This window comes from Neltuma alba, unplaced genomic scaffold (assembly GCF_004799145.2).
Source record: "Neltuma alba isolate B1F8T4 unplaced genomic scaffold, ASM479914v2 tig00011245_pilon, whole genome shotgun sequence".
In the NCBI taxonomy this organism is placed as follows: domain Eukaryota; kingdom Viridiplantae; phylum Streptophyta; class Magnoliopsida; order Fabales; family Fabaceae; genus Neltuma; species Neltuma alba.
In genome coordinates, this window is record NW_021635962.1 from 161,704 (window position 1) to 174,866 (window position 13,163).

Sequence of the window (13,163 nt, forward strand, 5' to 3'; positions counted from 1 at the left end):
AGGTCCCAAACACATAGGGTTGCGTTAAGCTTTCAACAGCCAACATAAAACTATGCTAAATTTTCTATGACATGTTGGGCCTGTTGTCCAGAAACAACTCACTTTATGACTCGAGTACTGTGACACGTGAGCGAACGCCGCTATATTGACGGGGTATCGTGTTACTTGCGCAAAGCCTCAAAGGCTGTTGCGTTTTTCTGGACAAATGCAGCTATCAAAACTCAAAAGTTGATCCCCGAGAACAATATCAGATTTGGCAGTTGGGATATTAGGACCTTGTCTCGAAAATATATGGAGGTGGTGGGCGTTATGAATTAGAGAAAAAGGCGTCATGTTGTGTTGTGTCTTCACGAAATTAAACAAAATGCAATTCTCTCACTGAAACAAAAAACGCAATTTACACATATATATTGACACAAGGACTTATTTGAACTTGCAAATGTATATGTAAATATTTTCATAAAACTCTCCTCAATTTTTTTTTTTTGTATTTCATAGAACATAATTTAAAAATTGTTCATAAGTCATTTCAAGCAAACGCTTGAATAGCCACGAATCAGAAGCCGGCAAGACTCTTCATGGGATATTTTCCTTTATTTGTAAACATTTCATTCCTCTATTTTGTTGGTCCGTATCATTTGGCGCCAAAAGACAATCAAATCAACAAATTGGCAACCCTCGCCCTTAAGCATACAATATAAAATTCTATTGATCAAAATTCACATCCTCCGTCAGAATATGTTAATTCACACAATAATCGTACACAGCAAGGACGAGAATTACACAAAGCAGCACCTTTATGATACATGAATAATGGACCCCCCATGATTTTTGATTTGTATATCTCACCATGACATAAAAAAGCTCTCCTGTCCTCTTGAAGGGAAAAATTAAAAAAAAAAAAATTAATAACAACAATAGCCTAAGGACGAGGGAAAAAATATGTAAAAATAAATGACAAAAATAGCCAGAACTACCAAACCATGAGAAACAACCGTGACCTTGACTTTGCCTATGGCTCAATTTACAAGGGGGTGGGGGTGAGCCCCGACTCCAACTTCTAGCTTGTCAAAGTAAGCCTAGCTGCAGCTATCAACCTGCATCTGGAACTTGTATCTTGCTCACAGGGACTGCGGATTTAAAGGTGAAAACCAAAATTATGAAAGCGTTTGAGCTTTCGGCAGGAATTGAGAGTACAAGTTCGCAAGCCCCCATAGTGGCATCATGATATATACAGAACACCAGAGAACCAGGCGATAGCACAAGCCAGCAATGCATAAGTATTAGGGACAATCTTATCGATCATTATATCCAAGCAAGAGAACCTCGGTCATTTGCCACTGGAGGTCGGCCTCTAGTTGGTGTTGGCGGTCTGTTAGCATTCAACTCCTGTCCATATAAATAATGAAATCCAGAACTTAATACCATACAACAAATAGAGTACATAGCAGCAACGTGAAACTTTGTGAAGTCGAAATACTGTAATACTCCGCTTCCAAGAGGATGCGAAAAATCTTCCTGTACCTGCATCCATGTATCTTCAATATGACGTTCTGGTGATGCTTCCGGGGAAGAAATTGCAGGGGGCAATGGATGAATCAGTTTAGGAACCACAACAAGATCTCTACCCAAAACTAGTATTGCCCCGGCATTATTGGCAGTACCTATTAGAACAAAGAAGTTCTAAAATTTAGTGGGCAAATAATCCAATGTGGAAAGAGCTGTGCGCTGGTAGCAGCCAGAAACATACCGCAGTAGTTTGTGGCTGAGAAAAGTGTTATAAGATGTCCCTGAGCAAAGCGCTCAAAACCATCCATGACACATTCGTGTGCACGGACAATCAGCTGAAGATCATTGTTGTTGCAGAATTCCATGACACGGTCAGGCTGCAATAGCAAACCTCACTTCTATGAGCATTATAGCAAACATGAAAAAGAACCCAAAGCAGCACAAGTTTATATACAGAGAATTTAAAGAGTATATACAAAACCAACCAAGTACAAATGCTTATAGTTAAGTAAATTCCCAAACCAGTAAATATAGAAAACAATTATCTCAAACACTATAATATCAGGAAAGGGGAAGTGGAAAAATAAGAGGAAAGATGCATTACAGTTGCTTTAATCGCTAATAAATGACATAAAATCAGATTTATCATCTTTTCAAATTTAACTCTACATAATATATAGCTTTCAATTAAGTGATAGCTGCAGATGAAACTTGCAGAAGTTTCAAAAATTGATAAAAATTTCAAGAGGACTTGAAAATCCAGCAGCAGCAGCAAATCAATATTGACTTGAAGTATAAAGGAAAAATTATTACATGAAAACAAATTTATCAAATTCTAGTATACACCGAAGTATCAATGTGGTAAGAGGTATTAATCATGTCAAACGTATTTATTGCTGAGTCATTCGGTACTCTGCTAAAAACAAAGCAAAATAAACAAGCGGCTTGAATTCTACGATTTTATCTCTAACAAATGTAAGACAAAAGGTCCATGATTGTATTTATTAATTTCTCAAATATAAAACAAAGCACTTGTGGAAAACGATGAATTCCGTTGAAAATGATAGTCCTGATTTACGCTGCTTTCCATGTGCACAAAAGGTGGGGAAGATAACCGTTGGCTACTTCATGGAATGTTCACACGATTCAAAGTAACAGGTAATCAACACTCACCCCAAAAGTAACCAACCCTGGACCTCTAGCATTGGGTCGTAGACCTTCCACACTGTCATTCTCTGTAGGATCAGACCTAGGGAGAAACATCTCACAGTCACTTTTCTGAAAGGACAGAGAACATTTGCACACAGGAATACAGATAGTAAACGGATGCACTAACCACAACAAATCCATGAGCACAATTGACCCTGCTTCCATTGTAATTGGACGCTGAATGTTCTCAATCTGTTCCACATGATTAATCGAACGGCCAATACCCCCGTGCATGCAAATAATTTTTTTCTCAATCAGAGCAGCTAGAGGAAGCCAATTAAACAACCGGTTTATACGATGCCATGCCCAAATTCCATCTCTCTCACCCTGATCAACAAGTTGAACCAGATTCTTGATTAACATGATAGCAAGAAAAAGCTTTGGAAGCTTGTTCAGTAGAAATAATACATAACATTCCTTACCATCCTTTCAATGCACTCAATCCGGAAACCAAAAAGGGCATTAATATCTGCTGCTTCATGGTTCCCACGTATTAAATGCACATTGTTTGGATACTCAACCTGCAATGTTCACACAAGTATGCATAAGTCTTGGGCTTCCAAACCCAACCGGGAAAAAAAAAACACAGAAAAGCTCTGAAAGAAAACCCAAATAGGCAGAATACCTTCAGGGCAAGCAGAAGGGTTATAGTTTCCAGGCTGTGTTGGCCTCGGTCAACATAATCTCCTAGGAATAGATAGTCAATATATCTGATAATCATTCATACACATTAGCAACATGGATAATTGAACACCTAAATCACGATTGCTATAATACTCGAACAAGAATATTAAGTAACACAAAATCATCAATCAAAGAGCACCATTAACAAGAGAAAATGCTTTGGCTAAAAGAAAATGTCAACAAAAAAAGGAACCTTAAAGACCATTAAATATTAAAATTTCTAGAGGATCAAAGAGATACAAAATCCCGCAGGGGCTTGCTGCATGGCCTTGGCTAGCAACATCCTTCAGGGCGGAAACCACAAATAAGACATTTTCTATATTAACTATAGGCCCTTCATGGATGATTAGTATGAAAAGACAACAACCATTGCCAAGGTAGATTGTCTTCTGCTAGTTGTCAAAACAAAATGCCATATAAGTAATACTTGGAAGAGCATGAGATGATCATGATATGTAAATTTTTTATTGTAAATTTCAAAACATAAACTAATTAGTAAGAGCTCGAGAATGCATCAAGTTTGAAACCATCTGTGATACTAAAGAAACTTACGCTATGTCACCAGCAGTTGATGGTGCACCATACTCATCAAAAAGCCGCATAAGATCCCCAAATTGACCATGTAAATCACCAAATATTTTAATGGGTGCCCTAAGTTGTAAAACACTCGGTTCACTTGAAAATATCCGCTCTGCATTATCACAAAGATCTGCAATTTCATTGCAGTCTAAGAAAAATTGCCGGCGAACTGGTGGTTTCCAGCCTCGAGGCTTTAAGAGGTGTGCTATGACCTGACAAGTCGAGAAAACCTCCATGAGATACAAAAACAAGCAAAGATAAAGCAAAGAGGCAGAGGTGATAGCAGGAATGAGGCTCTGAATATAAGCTAGTGTCGCTACACCAGTTCAAGTGCAAATGAAGGTCAGACTTAGACCCAAGCCCAACATAATGTAGACCCATCAATCAAGGGGGTAGTTTCCCAGGCCCATGGATAAAGCCCATATTATCCACATGCTAACCTGGTCTGCATACAGCTCTAGTCGTGAAAATACCCAGTCCAATAGTTTTCAAAAGCATTGTGTAATATAACAGGTAGAATCCAGTCCTCAATGACAAGAAAATAGAATTAATAATGTACATAAGTTCATACCTTTTTGGGAACACTATTAATAGACATCTGCCTATCTAATAGTTTTCTGGCTGCAGTTGCATTTTCTGGAGTTCCATAACTGACCCTCCTGCCTTCATTTTCAAACTGGTCAATGGAAAGCTGTCTAACCATCCCACCTAACGCCCCCCCAGTCTCAGCAGCAACAACCACCTGAAGAAAAATCTAGCTAATATCAGAATTTGTGCTAAAATATTCAACAAAAAACTCACATGCATGTTGGGAAAATAAAATGTGACTCACAGCTCTATGATGCAGTCTAACTCCACCAGGAGTAATACTATTTGATACTGCAGAATCAGGCTTAATCAAAGAAGATATAGGCTTCCCACTTGGAGTAGCCTCAGCCCCACCATCTCTGTCAGGCAAATCAACTTCACCATTCACTTGCCGTGCCTTAGCAGCAGCCAATGTGGCACTGATAGCTTCAGCTTCAGCAGCTGATGCTTCAACTAGATATTCAACACCTTTGCTAGTTCGCCTGTTAAAAGTTCTTCCAATACATGACAAATCCAAACAAACAAAAATCAATTGCTAAAATACAATCTCAATGACAAGTATCTTACCTTGATCCCTGTAACATGGCATTTTCAGTGCTAATATCAGTATACATGTCACCATTTATAGGGGGAGCAACGGGATTGCCCAGAACAACTGCCCCATCAGCAGCCGCTTCAGGCATTGTTTGCCTTGATCTATCATCAAACCCATATCGTCCAGGCATGCACCCTGGTTGTAAATTAGTTGCAGCAGCTGCGGCTGCATGTGAAGCAGCAGTTGTGGTTTCAGCAGCAGCAAGATCTTCAGCAACAAGGAGGTCATCCAGCAAAACTCCTGCAGGATAAACAACTCATTGTCATCAGCCCAGCTCATGCATAGTAAGAATACTTATAACAAATTTAATTTCAAGGGAAGTACTATATTCCAGAAAACTAACTAAAAGCATTCATTTTCAAAATCCTGCCTATGACCAAAGATCTCAGCATGAAAGATGGACAAGTATTTACTAATAATAAAGGCAATAAGGTGAATTTAAAGAATAAAGACAAAAGAGATCCTCTCAGATAAACACAAGGGGAAAAATGAAAACAAGCTAATAGCATTGTCGAATCTGCTTGAGCATGCTTACATAGCCAGAATAGCTTGTGCTACTTGATTAGGATTGCCACAACATTGTACACCCTTCATCTTTCTTATTACACTCTTACATGTGAGGTATTCTCCAACATTCCAATGCTGGCTACTTTTTTTTTCCCAAAAAAGAAAAAAAAAAAAAAAGATATTTGCTCATGTTCTTTGACCTTGAACCTCGAAAGGCCTTTGGTCTGTCATTTTTGCTTTTAATAAGGTCCCCCCAATGTTGCAGCCGTTAGACTCTGGTACCATGTTAACTTTTTGTTTGGGCTTTCTTCTTGGTCATGTTCATTTCACCAAAATAGCTCAAGCTACTTAATTAGGATTGCACAAGCATATGTACTATCATTTTTCATGTTACTTTTCGATGTGGGACTTAGCATGTAAAGGAAACCACCCAGTGACTAGTTTAGTGGAATTCCCTACTATAACTTATTAAATCGGTGTTAAACCTAACTGAGTAGCATTCCCAGATTTTTAACACAGATTGGCTGTGCCATAGTTAGTTTAATCAAACTTGATTTTTATTTGAAACAATTTGTCAAACCATAGTGTTCAACAGCATGAAAGCCATGGCTATTATGCTTAATGAATGATCCCTTGATAGTAGCCATCCACCTACTCTTGTAGCATCGATTAGAGACTTTCATGTTCCGACTGTAGACACTAGCATTCCGTGTCATCTGAACAAGAGTAACTATCCAACTAATGTAAGGCACACACTACATCTAAGATTTAAATGTCCCTTTTCTTTCAAGCTTACACAAAAATCGAAAACAAATTCAACCAAAATTAGCAGAAAAATCAAATATGAGATATAAACAAAGTTGCTAGAAAAGAGCTTTAAGCAATAAGTGTAATCAACACAAAGTAAACATCTAAATTGTCATTTCAATGCAGGAACTAAATCAATCAAACTATCTCATGACATTGACCAAATAATAATAATAATAATCCAGCAAGAGAATTCCACAAAATCTCATAGCTATGTCTTACCACCACGTAAACCACCATAAATAAAAATTAGGTCACCAACAGCAGCGGCTGCATGCCTACAACGCCGGGTCAACTCCACTGAAGCATCCCCACCAGCTGCATCCGCACTGTATCGTCCTGTCCTTGGACTGGTAACAACAGATTTTGTATCACACCAAACGCCAGCTGCAGTATCCAACACTACAAACAGGAGAAACATAAATGATTTTCCCTAAAAAATTAATATAAAAATCCATTGGCACATCACTAGATCAAACATAGAAGCGAGAAGGGGAAAAATATGGAAGAAAATGCAAAGAAAAGAAGAGGTATTTGGTTAGAAAGAAATCACTAAAGACTACAACATCAACTAAACATCAAAATACCGCCCTCACAGCAAAAGACAATATTTATGAAAGTACCCAAAATATTTGTTATCGCTAATAGTTTTTCTCTTCTTTTATCTCATTTAATAAGAAATTTCCTGTCAGAATGTTCAACAGAGAATAAATATAAACAAGAGAGTGGAGGCAGAAGATTGAGAGCAAGGGCATTACTAATAGATACTAGATTATAACATTAGCAACCAGAGCCTGCAATCCACAAGCATCTTCCAACAACCAGAAATTTTGAAAAAGTAACACCATGGATCCACGATCAATTACCTGCAACACTTGACGAATCTTCTACCATCCGCCCTCCACCAAGAGCCCCTCCAGATACATGTAGCCTTGCATTAACAAATACCTAAAATCGTTGAAACAAGAGAATTATGATCCTTAAATATATAATCAGCTAAGTAAACAGAGAATAAAATGAAAGAAATGAACCCTACAGCTGCATGCTGATATCTCGGAGATGGTGAAAACCAGGGGCAATTGCCCATTCCCATCGGCCATCCCTATGCTTTGCAAGACCGTATGCACTTGCCAACGGCTGCAAGAGTTGAAGCGTCCCCCAAAAAAAAAAAAAAAAAATCACAGCAACCATAAATTTCTACTATTTAGTGCGAGACTGCTTGCTGATATGAAAATAGGTATGTTAAACAGAAAATAAAGGCAAAAAAATATTTGACAGGGACAAGTCACTCTGCACATGTAAAATTGAAAACGGCTATCAGAAGAACATTGAATTTTCGCATGAAGTCTTAGACTGCCTGAGTGATTTGGTCGAGTCTGGATTTCAACTCCAATCAGCAAAACAATATAACAGTTACTACTGAATTACTTATTTTGATCCTTTATTTAAAAAATATAAAATAAGCACTAAAATAAAAATTAATAGATCCTAACATGTATGGAAAATAAATGTTAGTTCCTGCAATTCAATGGGGTTTTTTATGGGCAAGCCAGAATATATTTGTCATTCTAGTAAAAGATACAACAAAGAAAATTAATTCTGCAAGAGACAGATAAATATAAGAACCCATTATACAGGCTAACCCATTCAATTGGGGTGGGGGGGTGGGGGGACAGTGACAAACTAATGAAAACATTTCCAGGTATACAAAAACATGGGAATGAGAAAAATGTCTGATTCAAAATGAGTAACTCACCACACTATTGGCATCCCTCCCCCCACAAAGTAAAAGAAGCCCATCAGAGCGTGCACTTGCAGTTGCATACCTATTCAAAATAAAAGTCAACATGATAACTAATCGTTAGATGGTCTTATCATACATAACTAGAAAGTGTTAAATAGTATCCAGCTTAAACAACAAACAAATCCATAAAACCAAATAAATTGAGCATGTAATACCCACGTAAACTCAAAAAGGAGGTAGTCAGTCACTTTTTTAGAATACAGAACATGACTGAACAAAGTGTGTTAATCTAACCATGCAATTTCACTAGAATGGAAGATAATAATATGGAAAACGGAATCACCCAAATAAAATACTTCAAAATCAATTCAAGAAGTCAAAGGTTTCAAAATAAACATGGTTTCTTGTATTCATAATAAAATCACGTTCACAAAGGAGTCAAAATGTTAGGTTGAAAGGAGATAAGGAAAATACATGCATGGCGGTGGCCCCTCTCCTTCTGGCTCCAACTTGCGCCATTCATAAGGCTTGGCAGCTGTGTCCAAGGCCCATACATCAGCCAAAGGTCTCTTTCCTGGAAAGCAAGCACAAAAATAATATAACATCCATTAAACTTACACAAAAAACAAGAGACGAGAGAATAAACAGCTAAAACACACAACACAAAAAGAGCTGCATTTGACTGTTACCATCATTTCCTCCAATAGCCATTAGATATCTCTGCCCCACCAAAGCCATCACATGTCCATAACGAGGTCCTGGTCCAGGACCTTGAACAACAACCCTACAAAAGTTCAGCACCCCAAGATATCAGATAAATGCCAATAGAAGCACAATTAAAATAATACATAGATCAAAACCCAACCTATGCCATCGTGGCCGCTGCTGAGTGAGGTCAAGAACATGAAGGTCTTCTGCTGACAAGCCAGCAGGACCGATGCCACCCTGATTATTAATGGAAAATTCAATTAAGAAGTAAGATAGGAATTAAAAAGAAAACTAGATCGAAAGAAACTAAGATAACTTAAATAACGTCTTCTGCATGCTACCTGAATAACCACCATTGTTCCCACAGCAGTTGCCACATGAGCAGCCCTTGGAGTTGGAGGTTCTCCATAGGGAGTTATCCTGTGTAAGAACTCCTTTATAAGCACCGAAGACAGGTAATATAAACAAATACTCAAGTCATACAACAGGCCGGAAAGAAAATTATTCAAGTCCTACACTTTACCTGGACCATTTATTTGTTAAGACGTCATAACAATGGACATCAGCCGTGGCACCAGCTAGACCTGCAGAGTAAATTAACAATCACGAACATGATATGATTCAAGCGTAGGACTTCTCTATCAATCCAAATCATCAACCTATTATATAAGCATTGTCCTTCACAAAAGTCTCTCTTAAGTACAACAGCTATTAATTACTTAACCAGGAAAAAAGTTGATCATCATCTCATACCACCCTCTACAGGCAGATTAGCAGAGTATGCCAAATATCTATAAAATCAAGAATAACTACTGAAACATATTGGGGTTGCATGGATTCCAACACCAAAACGAATCAGAAACATTAAATAAAAACGACATCCAACAGGGCTAGCTGGGACTTCTTGCAAAATATTACGTCAGCTTTTGAAAGATGACACAGAAAATAAAGCGGGAAACGGACTCACTGTCATCTTCAACAGGTTACACTAATTTGCAATGTCATTTGGAACAAATATTGCTCACAACATTAACTGATGGTATGACCATCCTAGAGTAAATTAATGGGGTTCATTGGCTTTCGTTCTACTGAAACCAGCGATGCAACATGATAAGGACTCATAAACTGTAATCAAAGAACCTAACGCAACATGGAAAACACAGTCCAAAAAATTATTAGGATGCTTTGGATTGCTGGGAGCTACACACGCACAAACAGGTAGATATATAGAAGGGAGCAAGTTTATCCCATTACAATAGAAGTCAGCATGTATTGGCAGCTTTGAAGTAACAGCACATTGAAGTTCAAACACGACTGCTTAATGTGAAGATAGGATTGCTTTTATACAAACAATCAATATAGTGCCACTTGAATTGTCATTGCAATCAGAATTAATGCCCCCTACTACTGGGGCAGTACCTTTCTGCAAAGAAATTTACTGTCAATAGTTCGTGTTAAAGAACATTAATTGGAAAGGCTTCATTGAATACTGACAAATATTAAAATCCAATTTTATCTACCAACAGTAAAAAATGAAAGATTTGTAACAGTCAGAATGTTTGAATTTATCTAGTAAATATCCAATTCACTTTAATTCTATTTCATAGTATTACCAAGCAAATATAATGATATTAATCTCTCACACAGTGGGATAAAGCTCGTCGTTGTAATCTCCCACCCCTCAGATAGGCTATCCAATCAAAGGAATTCTCAATAGTATATTTTCCATACCCATTTCTTTCCATTCAATACAACAAAGCCATCCTAATGAACTGTCACAGGGTTCTGCTAATCAGCAAAATTAAATCATACTTTTGAAGGAAACAAATGTTTGTTCAAAAGGACCAAAGACCACAGTATAGAATAGAACTAAAAGCCACAGAACTGTTGAATAACTGCTATTCCATTATCTAAGCAATGAAATTGGCGTCTTCACATTCGAACAGCTGGGCCCAACCCTAGACACTCACATCGTTTCCCAAACCTTCTCCCATTTCAAATAAATAGACATAACAATAGAAGCATCTCATTGAGATCACACGATATTAGCTAAATTTACTTCAGCTCTAAAGGATGCAAGCGACAAATTTATTAGACTACATTCAAAGTGAAAATCCCCAAATCTAAATGAGAGGCCACCAAGTATATGCAGCTTCTATTTCACAATATATCCAGGAACCAGAAATGATATGTGTTACGGAGAATGAAAAATGGTTTATAGAAGAAAAACATACGTATTCCAGCATTTCCTGCCGAAGAAGGAGTCCCGGAAGCTGCCGAATTCCCTTCAAGTGCAGTGGCACCACCGAACAAAATAAGCCTTGGGCCAATGTACCCAGGTGTACCTTCCTCTCCAACAGCTGCGACGGCCGTCAAGGTGTGGCCACACCTAGGCCCTGGTCCGTCCTCCTTCTTTTCAATTATTGCATTCACCACGGAGTAAGTTGGCGCGAGCCTAGGTCCAATAACAGAACTCTGCTGCCCCTGAGAAGACACCTGCTGCTGCTGCTGCTGCACCGGTGACTGGGTAGTCGATGGAGATCCGCCGGCTGACGCCGGCTGCTCTTCAAGCTGCTCCCTTTCCATTGCCGCAGAAGGCTGAGCTGTGTTGTTATTCTGCAAAACTGGATCCTGATCGGTTTCCGACACCATCGAGGAATCGACATCCATTGCTTAAACTCGAAGATTCGCGCAATTCCGCAAGATCAAAACTATAATTCCCGCAATATCGCATTACGAATCAACATTTTTATTCACGTCGGATTCCAAACCCTTCAAACCGTCCCCTGCCTTCAATTATATCCACAGTATATATGAAAACCCTAGGTCAGATCCTCGACACCTTCATCAAATAAAACTATATGTTAATCATGAGGAGCAGCAATGGTCAGGCGAAAAATTTTCTAGGTTTCCCTCCTTCTATCTTTCTCACACAGAACAGAACCTCACAGAATAGAAGAAGAGGTCGAAGAGAGAAAACAGAAAGGATACAACCAAATTCACACTCACAAACCCAGAGCAGGGGAAAAAAAAATCAATATCAATAATAATAATAATAAAATAAAATCCAATCACTTTCTCTGTCTAGAAATTGCTGGCGGTCTCATTCCCTTTTTCTCGCATTGTTTCTTCTCTCTCTCTCTCTCTTTGAGAAAATTAATAATTTTTGGGGACATGCATATTCTCTTTCTAAAATAGACTGACCGAGATCAACCGGTTACAGAATGCACAGAAGAAGTGGAGGGGCGGCGCCAGATGGTGTAGGATGAGTTACTGCGGCGGAAAAAGGAGATCCAGTGACCGGAACAACCGGGAAATTGCTTTCAGTATTTAACGGTGTCCACCGGTTCCTGATCATACGGAGGTTTGCCTCTTAGCCACCTTCCCGCGAAGGGATCGCTAAGCAACGAGTTACTGGGAGCAACAACGACAGTGGGGCCACGCGCTGTGTTAAATTAATAAATGGCTTTTTTCAAGCATGATATTTGACAGATTATGTCATTGTAATCGTAATGTAATGGAACGATAACAAAGCAGAATTAACGGAAAAAACAGTTTTTTTAATATTTCATCTAATATAAGTAATTTAGGCATCTACTACTACTAGTATTATATTAACTCACAATTTCACAATTAAAAATTTAAAACAATGCTTAATATAATTGGACCAGAAGGCCTCAGCAACCAAAAAAATAATAATAATTTCATTGGAAACTGAGCATTTTGGTGTGTTTGTAAGGAGTGAGAATTAAATGAGATTTTAGTTGTTACATCTTAACACTAGATAATTAATTAACAGAATTTCTGGTTTTGAATATGATTGTTTCCTGCAATTTGTGAAATTTTATTATATACTCTTCTGGTCCTAAATATAAAACTATTTTTATACTGTAATATAAAACTATTTTTATACTGTAAAATTACAATATAAAAATAGTTTTATATTTAGGACCAGCATAAGTACTTATTAATCTGAGTATTCATTATTATTATTTGTTAACTAATAACTGGTGAATCTGATCAAAATCTTTTTTGAAAAAAAGGGTATTTGGAACAAAAGGTTTACCAGCCTATGTCATGTGGGTGGCTTAGAAAATAAGTATTGGGAGAATTACACCAAAAGACTCAATTCACGGGTTAATTATTAAAAGAATTCTCAAATTTATTACTCACGTAGCGTAATTTATTAACTAAATTGCGAATATTTACCATTTACATAATGTTAATTTACAA

At 37.8% G+C, this 13,163-nt stretch overlaps 1 protein-coding gene across 1 annotated transcript; it reads right to left on the minus strand.

The window, feature by feature from the left end:
- Positions 1 to 684: 684 nt before the first annotated feature.
- On the minus strand, positions 685 to 11,984 carry LOC114762883 (serine/threonine-protein phosphatase BSL3). The gene is given in 22 exon segments (XM_028952481.1): positions 685 to 1,389; positions 1,525 to 1,664; positions 1,751 to 1,886; positions 2,683 to 2,758; positions 2,846 to 3,045; positions 3,141 to 3,239; positions 3,344 to 3,428; positions 3,955 to 4,193; positions 4,553 to 4,723; positions 4,814 to 5,051; positions 5,137 to 5,404; positions 6,701 to 6,880; positions 7,345 to 7,426; positions 7,515 to 7,546; positions 7,549 to 7,615; positions 8,235 to 8,304; positions 8,697 to 8,796; positions 8,912 to 9,006; positions 9,088 to 9,167; positions 9,272 to 9,350; positions 9,454 to 9,514; positions 11,165 to 11,984. Coding segments are annotated over 22 exon segments (3,018 nt in total). The 5' UTR covers positions 11,601 to 11,984; the 3' UTR covers positions 685 to 1,305.
- Between the last annotated feature and the right edge of the window lie 1,179 nt (positions 11,985 to 13,163).